At 45.4% G+C, this 13465-nt stretch overlaps 1 protein-coding gene across 5 annotated transcripts in view; it reads left to right on the forward strand.

Moving 5' to 3' along the window:
- The window catches only part of LOC109867726 (protein tyrosine phosphatase receptor type Z1), a 67156-nt gene that overhangs the window by 50232 nt on the left and 3459 nt on the right, over nucleotides 1–13465 (forward strand). Inside the window, exons 11-25 of one of the 5 annotated variants that reach the window (XM_031801896.1) lie at nucleotides 1410–1450; nucleotides 1616–2216; nucleotides 3135–3674; nucleotides 6716–6854; nucleotides 8965–9056; nucleotides 9318–9403; nucleotides 10116–10136; nucleotides 10329–10425; nucleotides 10514–10596; nucleotides 10733–10867; nucleotides 10970–11104; nucleotides 11346–11509; nucleotides 11904–12039; nucleotides 12282–12428; nucleotides 13216–13309. In XM_031801896.1, the coding sequence (XP_031657756.1) occupies nucleotides 1410–1450; nucleotides 1616–2216; nucleotides 3135–3674; nucleotides 6716–6854; nucleotides 8965–9056; nucleotides 9318–9403; nucleotides 10116–10136; nucleotides 10329–10425; nucleotides 10514–10596; nucleotides 10733–10867; nucleotides 10970–11104; nucleotides 11346–11509; nucleotides 11904–12039; nucleotides 12282–12428; nucleotides 13216–13309 (2511 nt within the window). Of the gene's footprint in view, nucleotides 1–1409; nucleotides 1451–1615; nucleotides 3675–6715; nucleotides 6855–8964; nucleotides 9057–9317; nucleotides 9404–10115; nucleotides 10137–10328; nucleotides 10426–10513; nucleotides 10597–10732; nucleotides 10868–10969; nucleotides 11105–11345; nucleotides 11510–11903; nucleotides 12040–12281; nucleotides 12429–13215; nucleotides 13310–13465 lie in introns of all 5 variants that reach the window. The other 4 variants (XM_031801894.1, XM_020456993.2, XM_031801895.1 and 1 more) reach the window with 4 other exon arrangements.

Consider the following 13465-nt stretch of genomic DNA (forward strand, 5'->3'; position numbering starts at 1 on the left):
AGAAGAGGGGGGGATGCAAATAGTCTGGGTAGCCATTTGATTAAATGTTCAGGAGTCTTATGGTTTGGGGGTAGAAGCTGTTTAGAAGCCTCTTGGACCTAGACTTGGTGCTCCGGTACCGCTTGCCATGTGGTAGCAGAGAGAACAGTCTATGACTAGGGTGGCTGGAGTCTTTGACAATTTTTAGGGCCTTCCTCTGACACAGCCTGGTATAGAGGTCCGGGATTGCAGGAAACTTGGCCCCAGTGATGTACTGGGCAGTGCACACTACCCTCTATAGTGTCTTGCGGTCGGAGGCCGAGCAGTTGCCATACAAGGCAGTGATGCAACCTGTCAGGATGCTCTCAATGGTGCAGCTGTAGTTCGAATCGTGCCTGGCCGTGCAGTCATGAGTGAACAGGTATTACAGGAAGGGACTGAGCACGCACCCCTGAGGGGCCCCCGTGTTGAAGATCAGCGTGGCGGATGTTTTGTTACCTACCCTTACCACCTGAGGGCGGCCCGTCAGGAAGTCCAGGATCCAGTTGCAGAGGGAGGTTTAGTTCCAGGGTCATTAGCTTAGTGATGAGCTTTGAGGGCACTATGGTGTTGAACGCTGAGCTGTAGTCAATGAACAGCATTTTCACATAGGTGTTCCTTTTAGGTGTGGAGTGCAGTAGAGATTGCATCATCTGTGGATCTGTTGTGGCGGTATGCAAATTGGAGTGGGTCTAGTGTTTCTGGGATAATGGTGTTGCTGTGAGCCATGACCAGCCTTTCAAAGCACTTCATGGCTACAGACGTGAGTGCTTCGGGTCGATAGTCATTTAGGCAGGTTACCTTAGTGTCCTTGGGCATAGTGACTATGGTGGTCTGCTTGAAACATGTTGCTATTACAGACAGACAGGGAGAGGTTGAAAATGTCAGTGAAGACACTTGCCAGTTGGTCAGCGCATGCTCGGAGTACACATCCTGGTAATCTTCTGGCCCTTCGGCTTTGTGAATGTTGACCTGTTTAAAGGTCTTACTCACATCGGCCGCGGAGAGCGTGAACACACAGACGTCCGGAACAGCTGATGCTGTCATGCACCGTAAACGATGCATATGTCGGCTCAATCGGAAATTACCTTTCAATTTATTTAATGCTTCAGCTTTACAGATTGATTAGAGCCCTAAATTGAAGGCCAGAAGAAAAACAATGTCTAGGCTGTTATCTTCCTAACTTGTCAGACTGTATCAGTCAGTATCAGTCTTAGTTATTTATTAGTATGAACATACATACAGTAACCCAGTGAGCACAAGACGTTGAAAAGGCGTATTTAAATATAAATATATATATATATATACATATTTTCTACCTCCCAAAAACGTATTTTGCTCTTTATTGTTTCCAAAGGGTTTCTAACGCTCTCATCTGTGGTTATTTTCAGAGGAGACCCCTGATCCAGATTCTACTGGATTTGCAGAGGAAGTAAGCATAATATAACATACATTTGACTTATTTCATAATGCAATGTGGTGATCCTGTCTGTAGCGTACTGCAAGAAAAACCATGAATTTAAACATAGGACAAGGAGTAGTGTCTCATAACAAGGCATCAGTATATGTGGTGTGTGACTGTGTCTTTCCCCACCAGGAGGACTATGGACCCCGGGTTGAACCGGGTGAAGACCAGGACAATGACATGGACTGGACCACCCCAAGCTCTACGACGACCAGGCCCAAAACAACCACTGGCCTACCAAGCCTCCCCTTGCCTGGTATCAGAACAACCACCCCTTCTGTCCAGAGGAGAACCACCACTCCAGGGTCTCCTTTCAAGACCACTCAGCCCAACCGATCCCATACGTCCACGGAGCCGAGTGTAAGGTACCGCACCACGACCAGAGCTCCAGCAGAGGGGGCTGTCTCACCAGGCAGCAGAGGGAGCGGGAGTACCCAGAAGTATACCACAACAGCGACCATGCCGCTGTATCGCACTGATGACGTCACCACTTCCTCAACCAGAAAGGAGAAGGGCAGAGGGGTGGCGCACCCCGTGACCGTCCCAAGCGACAAAGGCAGCGGTGTTCCCATGGCCATCCCTCTCCCGGAAAGCTGGACCGTGGCCACTTCTTCCCCCTCCCTTTTTCAGGGGGTACCACCACAGCCTACAAGTCCCAGCATGCCCTTGTTTTCGTCCACTGCCTCCTCCTTCGGCAGCGTTCTCTCGCAGACCACGCAGCCGGTGTTCAACGGTGAGATCCTCCCCTCCACCCTTCCTGTGTGTGACACGTCGAACCCTGGTTACCCCGGCTCCGCCCCTAGCAATGCCCCCACCACCTGCCTGCATGCCCCTCCTTCGTCTAGACCTGTGTCGTCTGTGACCCCTCCTGCTCGGGACTCCCCGCATGCTGCTACAGCACTGTTGTCTAGTGGTGACTCATTCCTCGCTCCCTCCTCCCTCTCCTCCCCCACCCTGCCTCTCCTCCCTCACCCCTCACACCCCCTGTCTGGTTGGGAGACCGTAGTCTCTCATGGTGTTGGCGATGAAGGCGATGATGATAGTGGTGATGGCGATGTGTTGTCTGGTTCTTCATCCATGGCCTCAGGTGACCCCGCACTATTTAGTGACACTCCCCCCCTTCAAACTCTCCCTGACTCGCCCATCGAGTGGGACCTGTCTGAGCTAGCCTCTAGACCGCTCCCTGCAGCCTCTCTCTCCCTGCAGCCTTCTCTTCTCCTCTCTAGTGACTTCTCTCTGTCCGGGGCCACCCCGGGAATCACTGACTATGTCTATGGCAGGCTGGGGGACTCTAGTTATGCTACGGGCGGTGTAATAGAGTCTTCTCTGTCGTGGGTTGTTGATGGTGGCGGAGGGTTCACGGTAGCTAGCAATGGTGTGGAGTCGTTGTGTAGCTGTTCTCTGGATGGCACCTCGTCCTCTTCCTGGTTGCATGCCTCTCCTCACCTCCCCCTGCCCACGTCTGACTGGGGGGCGGCTAGCCTAGCGCTCTACTCCTCCGGTAGCGACTTAGACCATCTCATCCATTCATCTCTGGCGGGCTCCACCAACCCGTCTGTAGGTCAGCCTCTCTTCTCTTCCTCCTCCTCTCCTCCTGTTCCTCATCCTCCTCTCTCCGGTTCCCATGGTGACCTGCACGTTTCTGTTACAGCCACGCCGCCCCGCTCCAAGGACCGCTGGGTCTCGGCCCTCCGAACCTCCGCCCCCTCCTCCTCTTCCTCCCGCACGGCCTCCCCCGTCACCCCCACCCTCACCCCTGACCTGCAGACGGTAGACAGTAATGCGTCTGGCTCGACCCTGTCGGGAGAAGCTCAGGAGGAGCTAGATGAAGAGTGGGACAGGATTCAGAGTTCAGCCTCGGCCTCGGCCTCAGGGGAGGGAATGCTCCCTTATATCCCCACCGCACCCCCCTCATTCACCTCTGAGGTTGCCGCCTCTCCCGATTCCGACAATGATGAACGCTCCTCTGCGTTTTACTTTGAGAGTGAGAGTGGCAGTGCCGTCGCCACAGAGACGGCGGGGAGCACGGCAACAGTATCTGCGATAACTGCGGCGGTGCCCTGGCCGCTAGGTGGGGAGGAGCAGAGTGGCTCGGGACAGGGTGAGAGCCCATACGACAACGAGATGTCCTCAGACTTCAGTATCCCCGAGCGCACAGAGAGAGACTCTGAGGAGGAGGAGCCAATCGCAGGTAAAACAAACATCCACAAGGGGGCAACATCTCCCCGTACATCAAGGCAAGGCACAGTGCTGCACCTGTTGGATTGGGGAAAACTACAGCTCCCATGATGCCAATGGAACAGGAAATACTCTGGAATTTAGGGAGGCACATCACCTAACACACCACCTGTCTACGATAACTAAAATCCCATAAGATGAAAGTGTCTGTGAGAGTGTTTGTGCCTGTGTGTGTGTTCACCCTCATGGCCTTTCTTTGTAGAACAAAGACATGACTTTTTTTATACATTTTGATTGTAGACCTCCTAACAATTTAGATCCAGGCCACTCTGACTGTGTCAGGATCATGTTGAAGTTCACAATCAGTTCCATAGTCATCATCATTTCAGTGTTCTTTGTTACATATTTTCTGTTATATTCATTCACATTTACTTGCCTGTGCCTGTGTCTCTACTGTGTGTTGGCTGTAACATCATGCGCCATCCTGTAAAAGGCATCAGATCTCTTGCAGATCCCAACTCGCACCAAAATAGATTGTTTGCCTTAGCAGACCACGAGTGGTCAAATTCCCCATTAAACAGTCAATGTAATTCACAAAACACTTGAGATGGTCTCAGGGCCCCTGTTTAGAATCTTTTCAGATTTATGACCTCTTTAATATTCCATGTCTTTGTCATCATTCAGACCCCAGACAAAACAGCTCATCGATAGAAACTATCACTTGCATTTAAGTCTTTGCATTAGAAGCGGGCAGAAAACATTTTTGCCCAATAGGTTTTTATGGTCTCCACTCGTTCACACTTCTTATACCTTTGCTGCGTTGAAAGTCCCATAGATTTAAGCCATTGTGTGCTTCAAGCTTCGAGCCATACTCATGAACTAACCTTTAGTGCATGTTAACTATGTGAAAGCATTTGTGTTCACTTTCATCCTTATTGCCACCATTGTATAAGGTTTAGAGAGGTCGCTAGGGGTTTAGATTTGTTCGCTGAATGGGTATAAAGATGTTGAAGCAAAGGTCTAGGGTAGCGTTTCAAATTGAAGTCAACAAGTCAACGTAGTTCAAGCAGGAGCTCTGAATTAGTCGATGTATTAGAACACAAAGACAAGTTGGACAATTCTTTAAAAGTGCTTTTTTGGGGTACAAAACGACAATACATGTAGTTCAAATGCTAGAGTAGTTCGATGCTAACACGTTTCACTTGCCAAGTTTTGTCTCACCTCTATGTGAAATCACGTGTTTATATTGCATTACTTGCTCAACCTTTGCGATGTTTGTTCTTGAGTACTGAGTGGGTGTATTGATTTACTACTGAAGTGTTCGTGAGTCAGTATGTACAATGGCAAGAAAAAGTATGTGAACCCTTTGGAATTACCTGGATTTCTGCATAAATTGGTCATAAAATGTTATCTGATCTTCATCTAAGTCACAACAATAGACAAACATAGTATGCTTAAACTAATAACACAAATTATTGTATTTTTCTTGTCTATATTGAATACATAACTTAAACATTCACACTGTAGGTTGGGAAAAAGTATCTGAACCCCTAGGCTAATAACTTCTCCAAAAGCTAATTGGAGTCAGGAGTCAGCTAAGCTGGAGTACAGTCATTGAGATGAGATTGGAGATGTTGGTTAGAGCTGCCCTGCCCTATAAAAAAACACTCACAAAATGTGAGCTTGCTATTCACAAGAAGCATTACCTGATGTGAACCATGGCTCAAACAAAAGAGATCTCAGAAGACCCAAGATTAAGAATGGTTGACTTGCATAAAGCTGGAAATGGTTACAAAAGTATCTCTAAAAGCCTTGATGTTCATCATTCCACAGTAAAACAAAGTGTCTATACATGGAGAAAGTTCAGCACTGTTGCTACACTGCCTAGGAGTGGCCGTCCTGCAAAGATGACTGCAAGAGCACAGCGCAGAATGCTCAGTGAGGTTAAGAAGAATCCTAGAGTGTCAGCTAAAGATGACAGAAATCTCTGGAACATGCTGACATCTCTGTTAACGAGTCTACGATACGTAAAGCACTAAACAAGAATGGTGTTCATAGGACACCACGGAAGAAGCCACTGCTGTCCAAAAAAAACCATTGCTGCACATCTGATGTTCACAAAAGAGCACCTGGTTGTTCCACAGCTCTACTGGTAAAATATTCTGTGGACAGATTAAACTAAAGTTGAGTTGTTTGGAAGGAACACACAACAGAGAAAAAAAGGCACAGCACACCAACATCAAAACCCTGATCACAACTGTAAAGTATGGTGGAAGGAGCATCATGGTTTAGAGCTGCTTTGCTGCCTCAGGGTCTGTACAGCTTGCTGTCATCGAAGGAAAAATTAATTCCCAAGTTTAGCAAGACCTTTTGTAGGAGAATGTAAGGCCATCTGTCCGTCAATTGAAGCTCAACAGAAGTTGGGTGATGAAACAGGACAACAACCCAAAACAAAGTAAATCAACAACAGAATGGCTTCAACAGAAGAAAATACACCTTCTGGAGTGGCCCGGTCAGAGTCCTGACCTCAACTTGATTGAGATGCTGTGGCATGACCTCAAGAGAGTGGTTCACACCAGACATCCCAAGAATATTGCTGTACTGAAACAGTTTTGTAAAGAGGAATGGGACAAAATTCGACCTGACCGTTATGCAGGTCGGATCCACAACCACAGAAAATGTTTGGTTGAGGTTATTGCTACCAATGGAGGGTCAACCAGTTATTAAATCCAAGGGTTCACATACTTCTCCCACCCTGCATTGTGAATATTTACACAGTGTGTTCAATAAAGACATGAAAACGTGTAATTGTTTGTGTGTTATTAGTTAAAGCACACTGTGTTTTTTATATTGTTGTGACTTAGATAATGATCAGATCACATTGTATTACCAATTTACACAGAAATCCAGGTAATTCCAACGGGTTTCTTGCCACTGTAGAGGCTGATTGAGTGAATGATTTGTTGTGGGAGTTGTGTTGTGTGTCTCAGTAGTCAACATTAGCTCACTCCTCATCCATTGTCCCCTCCTTATCTATTTTCACCCCACTTACAGAGGCCAGTAACAGCAGCCATGAGTCCAGGGTGGGTCTGGCCAGGGATAAGGAGAGGAGGGCCGTGGTCCCTCTGGCGGTGGTCTCCACCCTCACCTTCGTGGGACTCATCATCCTGGTGGGCATCCTCATCTACTGGAGGTAAGACCAGGAGGAGCAGGTGGAGGAGGAGAAGAAGGAGGAAGAGAAGGAGGATGGTTATTATTAGATCCATAATGATTATTGATCTATAATGATTATTATTAGATCCATAATCCATTCTTATTCGATCCATAATCCATTAATATTAGATTCATAATCTATTCTTATTGCATCCATCATCTATTATTATTAGATCCATAATGATTATGATTATTATTAGATCCATAATCCATTCCTATTCGATCCATAATCCATTCTTATTCGATCCATAATCCATTAATATTAGATTCATAATCTATTCTTATTGCATCCATCATCTATTATTATTAGATCCATAATGATTATGATTATTATTCGATCCATAATCCATTCCTATTCGATCCATAATCCATTCCTATTCGATCCATAATCCATTCCTATTCGATCCATAATCCATTCTTATTAGAGCCATAATCCATTCTTATTAGAGCCATAATGATTATTATTCGATCCATAATGATTATGATTATTAAATCCAATTATGATGATGAGTATCGTTTCCACCCCTCTGACCCTAAGCATCATCTGTATAATCAGACAGCTAAGCTACAGCACATGAACAACAGCTTCCTTTCTGCATTGATAGGCTCCACACACACTGGCACCAGTAAACCTCATGCCTCCCAATGGAACAGCTGTGTGGAACTGCCTCAGGGTTGATACCTGTCATATTGTTATTCATCTGTCGCTGAGGATTGGGTCTGGTTGGTCCCCAGACATCAGGGGGCACGGGTGGAGTGAAGCGGGAGGTGGCGTATGCGAAGGGGGGAGGGGGTTGACCTTAAGAACCTCATATTTGTCTGTCTCACTGGGAGGCCTAATCTTCTGTGACACGGGCCCAATCTCCTTCTCACTCTCACACACTTCCCCATGACACATCCAATATCTTCACTACGGTTTGATGTCTGGCTTTTCACATGAGCTTTGCTGTGTTTGGGTAGGTTCACTTACACATAACTGTCAGCATTCAGAGTTGCGCGTCTTCAGGAATAAAGATATTTTGCCCAAACTGAAATCATAGAAAAATACTACTTTTCCCTGTGGCGGCATACTGACCGGTCGGACAGTAAAATAACCTGCAATCCAATCAAGGACACATTTTAAAAAATGTAAACCCTTTAAGACTGTACATTTCTCCTCCACTGGGCTGGAGACGTGACATATTGTTCATGCTTTCTGCCTTGTTTTTGTATTTTCATGTTAAGCCACAGTAATCTTGGCGCTGCTAAGGGATTAAATCTGATAGATGTACCCCACTCAGGGTGTAGAGTGTTGAGCTCGGGGGCTCGGGGTCGTCCAGTGGTTGGGGAACAGGGCCTCGGCTGGAGTAGGAGGGGGAAAGGGCCTGCGTCTCATTATGTCCGACATGAAGGCGTCTTGTAAAACGAGTGGCGCGAGGCTAAATTGCTGTAATCCCTTCCATGTCCTTGTACTTCCCCTGGTGACACAGTGTTCATTTGGCCACCCCATAGCTGTGCACTTGGGTTTAGCAAAGTGGGTACGTCTTTTAGAAACGCAAACATGTTGTCTACTGGGGACATCTCCTTGATGGTTTTGTCGTCCAGAGTAATCTGTGTGGCGATGTCCATTTCTGGGTAGCTGAACACAGGCTCATCGAAGAGAAATGCGTGATCCTGTTAAAAACGTGTCCGAGATTAGAAGGATTTTTTTTCCTGTGTTACGGACAGATTATGTTCGCCAACATCTGTGGTTGTCTTTGGATCTTAAAAAACACAACAACAAAAGTGTTTTTTAGGCCTTTCTTGTCTCTGAGCGTCTCAAAAATATATCTACAGTTATTGTCTTTTTATTACATTTTACTCAATCATAATACCAATATTATTATTGTCTTTGTCAAAAAAATTTGCACATTTTTCACCAAATGAGAACAAAGCATACAAATACCTCTTTTGGGTTAGATGAGATGGATAAAAGCTATATTTTTTTGGACAAAAAGTTTAAAAAATCAATGGCAATAGGTCACGGAGACAAATATAAAGCTTTTTTTCCATCTCATCTAATACAAGTTTATTGTTTATTAACTTATATCATCATACATATGTTTCCACAGGAAGTGTTTCCAGACTGCCCATTTCTACATAGAGGACAACACATCGCCCAGAGTCATATCTGTTCCACCCACACCATTGCTTACAGCTACAGGTAACCATCCTGAGACAAGCACACTCTCACGCAATACAAAACACACACACACACACACAGATAAAAGTGTTAACAAGCACAGAGCCATGTAGACAGTTACCCGCTCCATCTGTCCATGCTCTACATTTTCATCAAGCCTACCTCTGTCATTAACACTACCTCACTCAACATCTGCTTCTGACAGAGTGTGGCGTTTCAAACGTTCATTCTGATAAAGGACTTTTGTTGATCATCTCAATACCTTTGCTCTCTGCCTTTCAGATGAACATGAAGCCTTTGCGGTGAAGCAGTTTGTCAAGCACGTGACAGCGCTCCACCACACCAACGCATTCTCCCGGGAGTTTGAGGTGTGCTGTCAAGTTCTGTAACCTTTGCTCCCTCAGAAGACAGGATATAGTTTATGACAAAAACACTAGTATTTATTGGTTACGTGTTTCAAGTCAGCTGTCTACCTGTGTTTTGAGTTAATGCTGTTCTGTGTGTATCCATCTTGGTGAAATTGTTACGTGTCGTTTGCGATGTTACACGGCGGCTGTCATTATTTTAAGGTCAGCATGCAGAAACCTTATGAGGCGGTAGGCTATGCACTGTGATGGCCATTCAAACTCACACTCTCTCTCATGCTACATGCTACAGGCCCAGATTCCTCTGAGGAGCCATGTATGTTGTCCTTACCACTGTGACTTACAAGTGTATCATAATCTACACTGCATTCATGGATGTTGATGTTTCTCTGGCTCAAGTTAAGATAGGTTCAACTGGATATTTACTATTACCATGTTAAATCCAGCTTGGCATTTTATCAGTGTAAATGCATACATGTGTAAGTGTTGTCAATAACACAAAAATAGGTTTGTAAGTCAAAGCTAATATAAGGACATTCACATGGTACATCGAGTGAATCTGAAAGCCACTTTTTAAGCCCTGTGTATCGCATGAACAGTGTCTTTAAGTTGAGATTTGCCCACAAACAGTTTTCTTGTTATTTGCTCACCTTGTGTCATGACATTACATTGCTGTGCTTTTTGCATTCTCACCCCCCCCCCCCCCCTCCATTAGATATTGAAAGAGTGTTACGAGGTAAGCTGTGTCTCCCTTTTCTCTTTTGATTAGATTATTTCTGTAGTAATCGTGTGTAGATGTTTGTCACATTTCCAGCTGCCCATGTTGACGTTTTTGTCAGGCATGATGACACATTTTTGTTTGGCTGCGTAGTAATGGAGGATGGTGGGATGTTATGGGCGGAGTGCTGAAGGTCATGTGTTTTTTTAGGAGGTGCAGATGTGCACAGTGGACCTGGGTATCACCGCAGACGGCTCCAACCATCCAGACAACAAGAACAAGAACCGATACATCAATATCCTGGCCTGTAAGTCAAACATGCAGCTTCAAACGCATGTACACACACATACATTGTTGAACGCACCCAGCTTATCTCTTTCCTCCTCCACTCCTAGATGACCACAGCCGAGTAAGACTCTCAACCCAGGCTGACAAAGACGGGAAGAGTGGAGATTACATTAACGCAAACTACGTTGACGTAATACGTTTTTTTGTTGCATTTCTATCTGCACAATAACGTCAGATGTTAGCAGTGTTATGAGGACAAATGTCTTGTTGACGTGTCAGGAGCTAATCTGTTGTTCACTCTCTTTCTCTTTACCTTCCCTCCACAGGGTTTCAACAAGTCCAGGGCCTACATCGCGGCCCAGGGCCCTCTCAAGTCCAGCACCGAGGACTTCTGGAGGATGGTGTGGGAGCAGAACGTGGGCGTCATCATCATGATTACCAACCTGGTGGAGAAGGGACGGGTGAGAGACCGGGGCCACCTATACGGCTTATACATATTTAGTAATAGTTTATAAATAGTTTATTCATGAAAGTACACGGAAGTGTTTCGCTGTGTCTCTCAGAGGAAGTGTGACCAGTACTGGCCCCTGGAGAGCCAGGATGAGTACGGTGGTTTCCTGGTGACAGTGAAGAGCAGCAAGGTTCTGGCCCACTACACCGAGAGAACTTTCACCCTCAGGAACACCAAGGTCCAAAAGGTTAGAGGTCACACTATTTACATCACATTTACCTCTCATTCACCATTAATAGTTTCACCTCTACTTCCTCACATATATTATCTACTTTTGTTGCACCTACCCTACAAGTCAGTTGAAGCACTACATCATTACAGCTTTCGTTTCTGAACATTTCGTATGGAGCTCACGAATCCCAAGTGTCAAAGTGACAGCCAAAGTCCCATCCTGTTCACCACTTCCTGTTTCCTCCCGCCAACCCCAGGGTTCACTGAAGGGGCGGATTAACGAGCGGACCGTGACACAGTACCACTACACCCAGTGGCCAGACATGGGCGTGCCTGAGTACACACTCCCCGTGCTCACCTTCGTCCAGAAGTCCTCCAAAGCCAGGACAGATGACATGGGGCCTGTCGTAGTGCACTGCAGGTGGGAAGCCATAGATTTGCAGAATGTATAGAATAGCTTTGAGGTCAATATCATTTTCCCCCACCGAAATTCAATGAATTAAAAATGGCTCATCTTCTATATGTGAATGATTCAATTTAGGAAGTAAATTTACATTCGGACTGGCATAGAAATAGAATAGAATGGACTTGGTCCTCCATTAAATGCAATCTCTCATGCATTCTGTGGCTGCTTTCATCTAGTCCAGCTGAGAAGGTCAACACGGAACATTATTTCATAGAGAACTAGAGTGAACTCAAAATACCAGGATTCACAATCTATATAAGAACCTTCCTCTATCCAAGTTCTTCACAATTCTCTATTTAAATGTGTCTCTTAAATGTAAACTAAATTGTGTACCTCGGTGTGTTTCCAGTGCGGGCGTAGGCAGGACTGGCACCTACATAGTGTTGGATAGCATGCTGAAGCAGATCAAAGAAGAGGGCACGGTCAACATCATGGGTTTCCTCAAACACATCCGCACACAGAGGAACCACCTGGTACAGACAGAGGTGAGAGCTCAGCCAGAGGGGGGGGTTGCACTTTTGGGACTTTTCCCATTGGTGCCATTGTGCCAGAAAAGCTCAAATAAAGGCTTCTAAAGTATTTGAAAGAATACTTTTTGATCCCAGGTCTGATACCAACAAGAAAACAGTGAATCTGCTATGATCAGTTGTCCTGTTACCTTTCCAAAACTGTACGAATGTCAACACCCAACTAAGGCTTTCAACCCCTACTTTCCCTGTGCATTAAGGAGCAGTATGTGTTCATCCACGACGCCCTGGTGGAGGCCATCTTGGGCAAGGAGACGGAGGTTTCCTCCAGCCTCATCCACAGCTACGTCAATGACCTCCTGACCCCAGGGTCCTCCGGCAGGACGCAGTTGGAGAAACAGTTTAAGGTAAAGACACAACAAGTCATAGAGGAAGTGGTAAACTTTCCATGAGAACTCCAGTAAGGACATGAAGGGCAGAAAGAGAAACATGCATTTAAAGGAGAATTTGTCTATGAGGTTTAAAGACAATTTTAGTTTTTTCACATCAATTGTCTTTCTTTGTCCTTTGAAAAGAGCAGTTGCAACCGCTGGCACATCATGTTTAAACACTAACAGTTAATCTGGTGCCACTGAGTACATTTACACGAGTAATTCAATATTAACAGATTATGTCAGTATGCCGAATATGGCATTAAACGTCTGCTCATCCTAATCGGCCGAAGTACATATACGCCTATTAAAACACCTGGTTTTCTGAGCAATCTCTCAAATGATTAGGACACGTAAGCAGCATAATCGGACTTCCAGCGGGTGTTTGATCTCGACGTGTGCTAGCACGAGCAGCGCGAGTGAAGCTTCCATCTTTTGCACGAGTGAAGTGAGTTCGGAAAAAAACTGAAAGTGTGTATCTTTAGAAATTATTTTCACGTACAAACTTTAGCTATCCGAACTCAGGATCGAATAGGCTTCCCAAAAATAACATGGTTGCTGTGGTAGAACTTATATTTAGATTGGCGATTTTCTGCATTTATCACAGTCCCATCGGGTAGTCTGATTTCAGATGTGTTTATGTAAGCAGGATTATTTGGGAATTCGTTCTTCTTGGAAAACATGTAAACGATTAAATTATATTAATCTGACTATTCACAATAATCATTTTGTGTGCATGTAACCGTAGTCAATGTGATTACAGCTGGTATCCCAGTCCAATGCCAAACAGTGTGACTACTCGGCAGCCCTGAAAGAGTGCAACAGAGAGAAGAACAGAAACTCCTCTTTAATACCCGGTGAGTTCCAGACAGGTTTGTTCATACTTCTCTAGAGGCAGACGAACGTGTGGACACCATTTTTATGTTTCCATTATGAAGGAAGTTAGATGTAGTTTCACGAGCCAATGCTAGCTAGCGTGAGTGGGAAACTACCTCAAACTTCCTTCATACTGG

This window comes from Oncorhynchus kisutch, linkage group LG22, assembly GCF_002021735.2.
Source record: "Oncorhynchus kisutch isolate 150728-3 linkage group LG22, Okis_V2, whole genome shotgun sequence".
In the NCBI taxonomy this organism is placed as follows: Eukaryota; Metazoa; Chordata; class Actinopteri; order Salmoniformes; family Salmonidae; genus Oncorhynchus; species Oncorhynchus kisutch.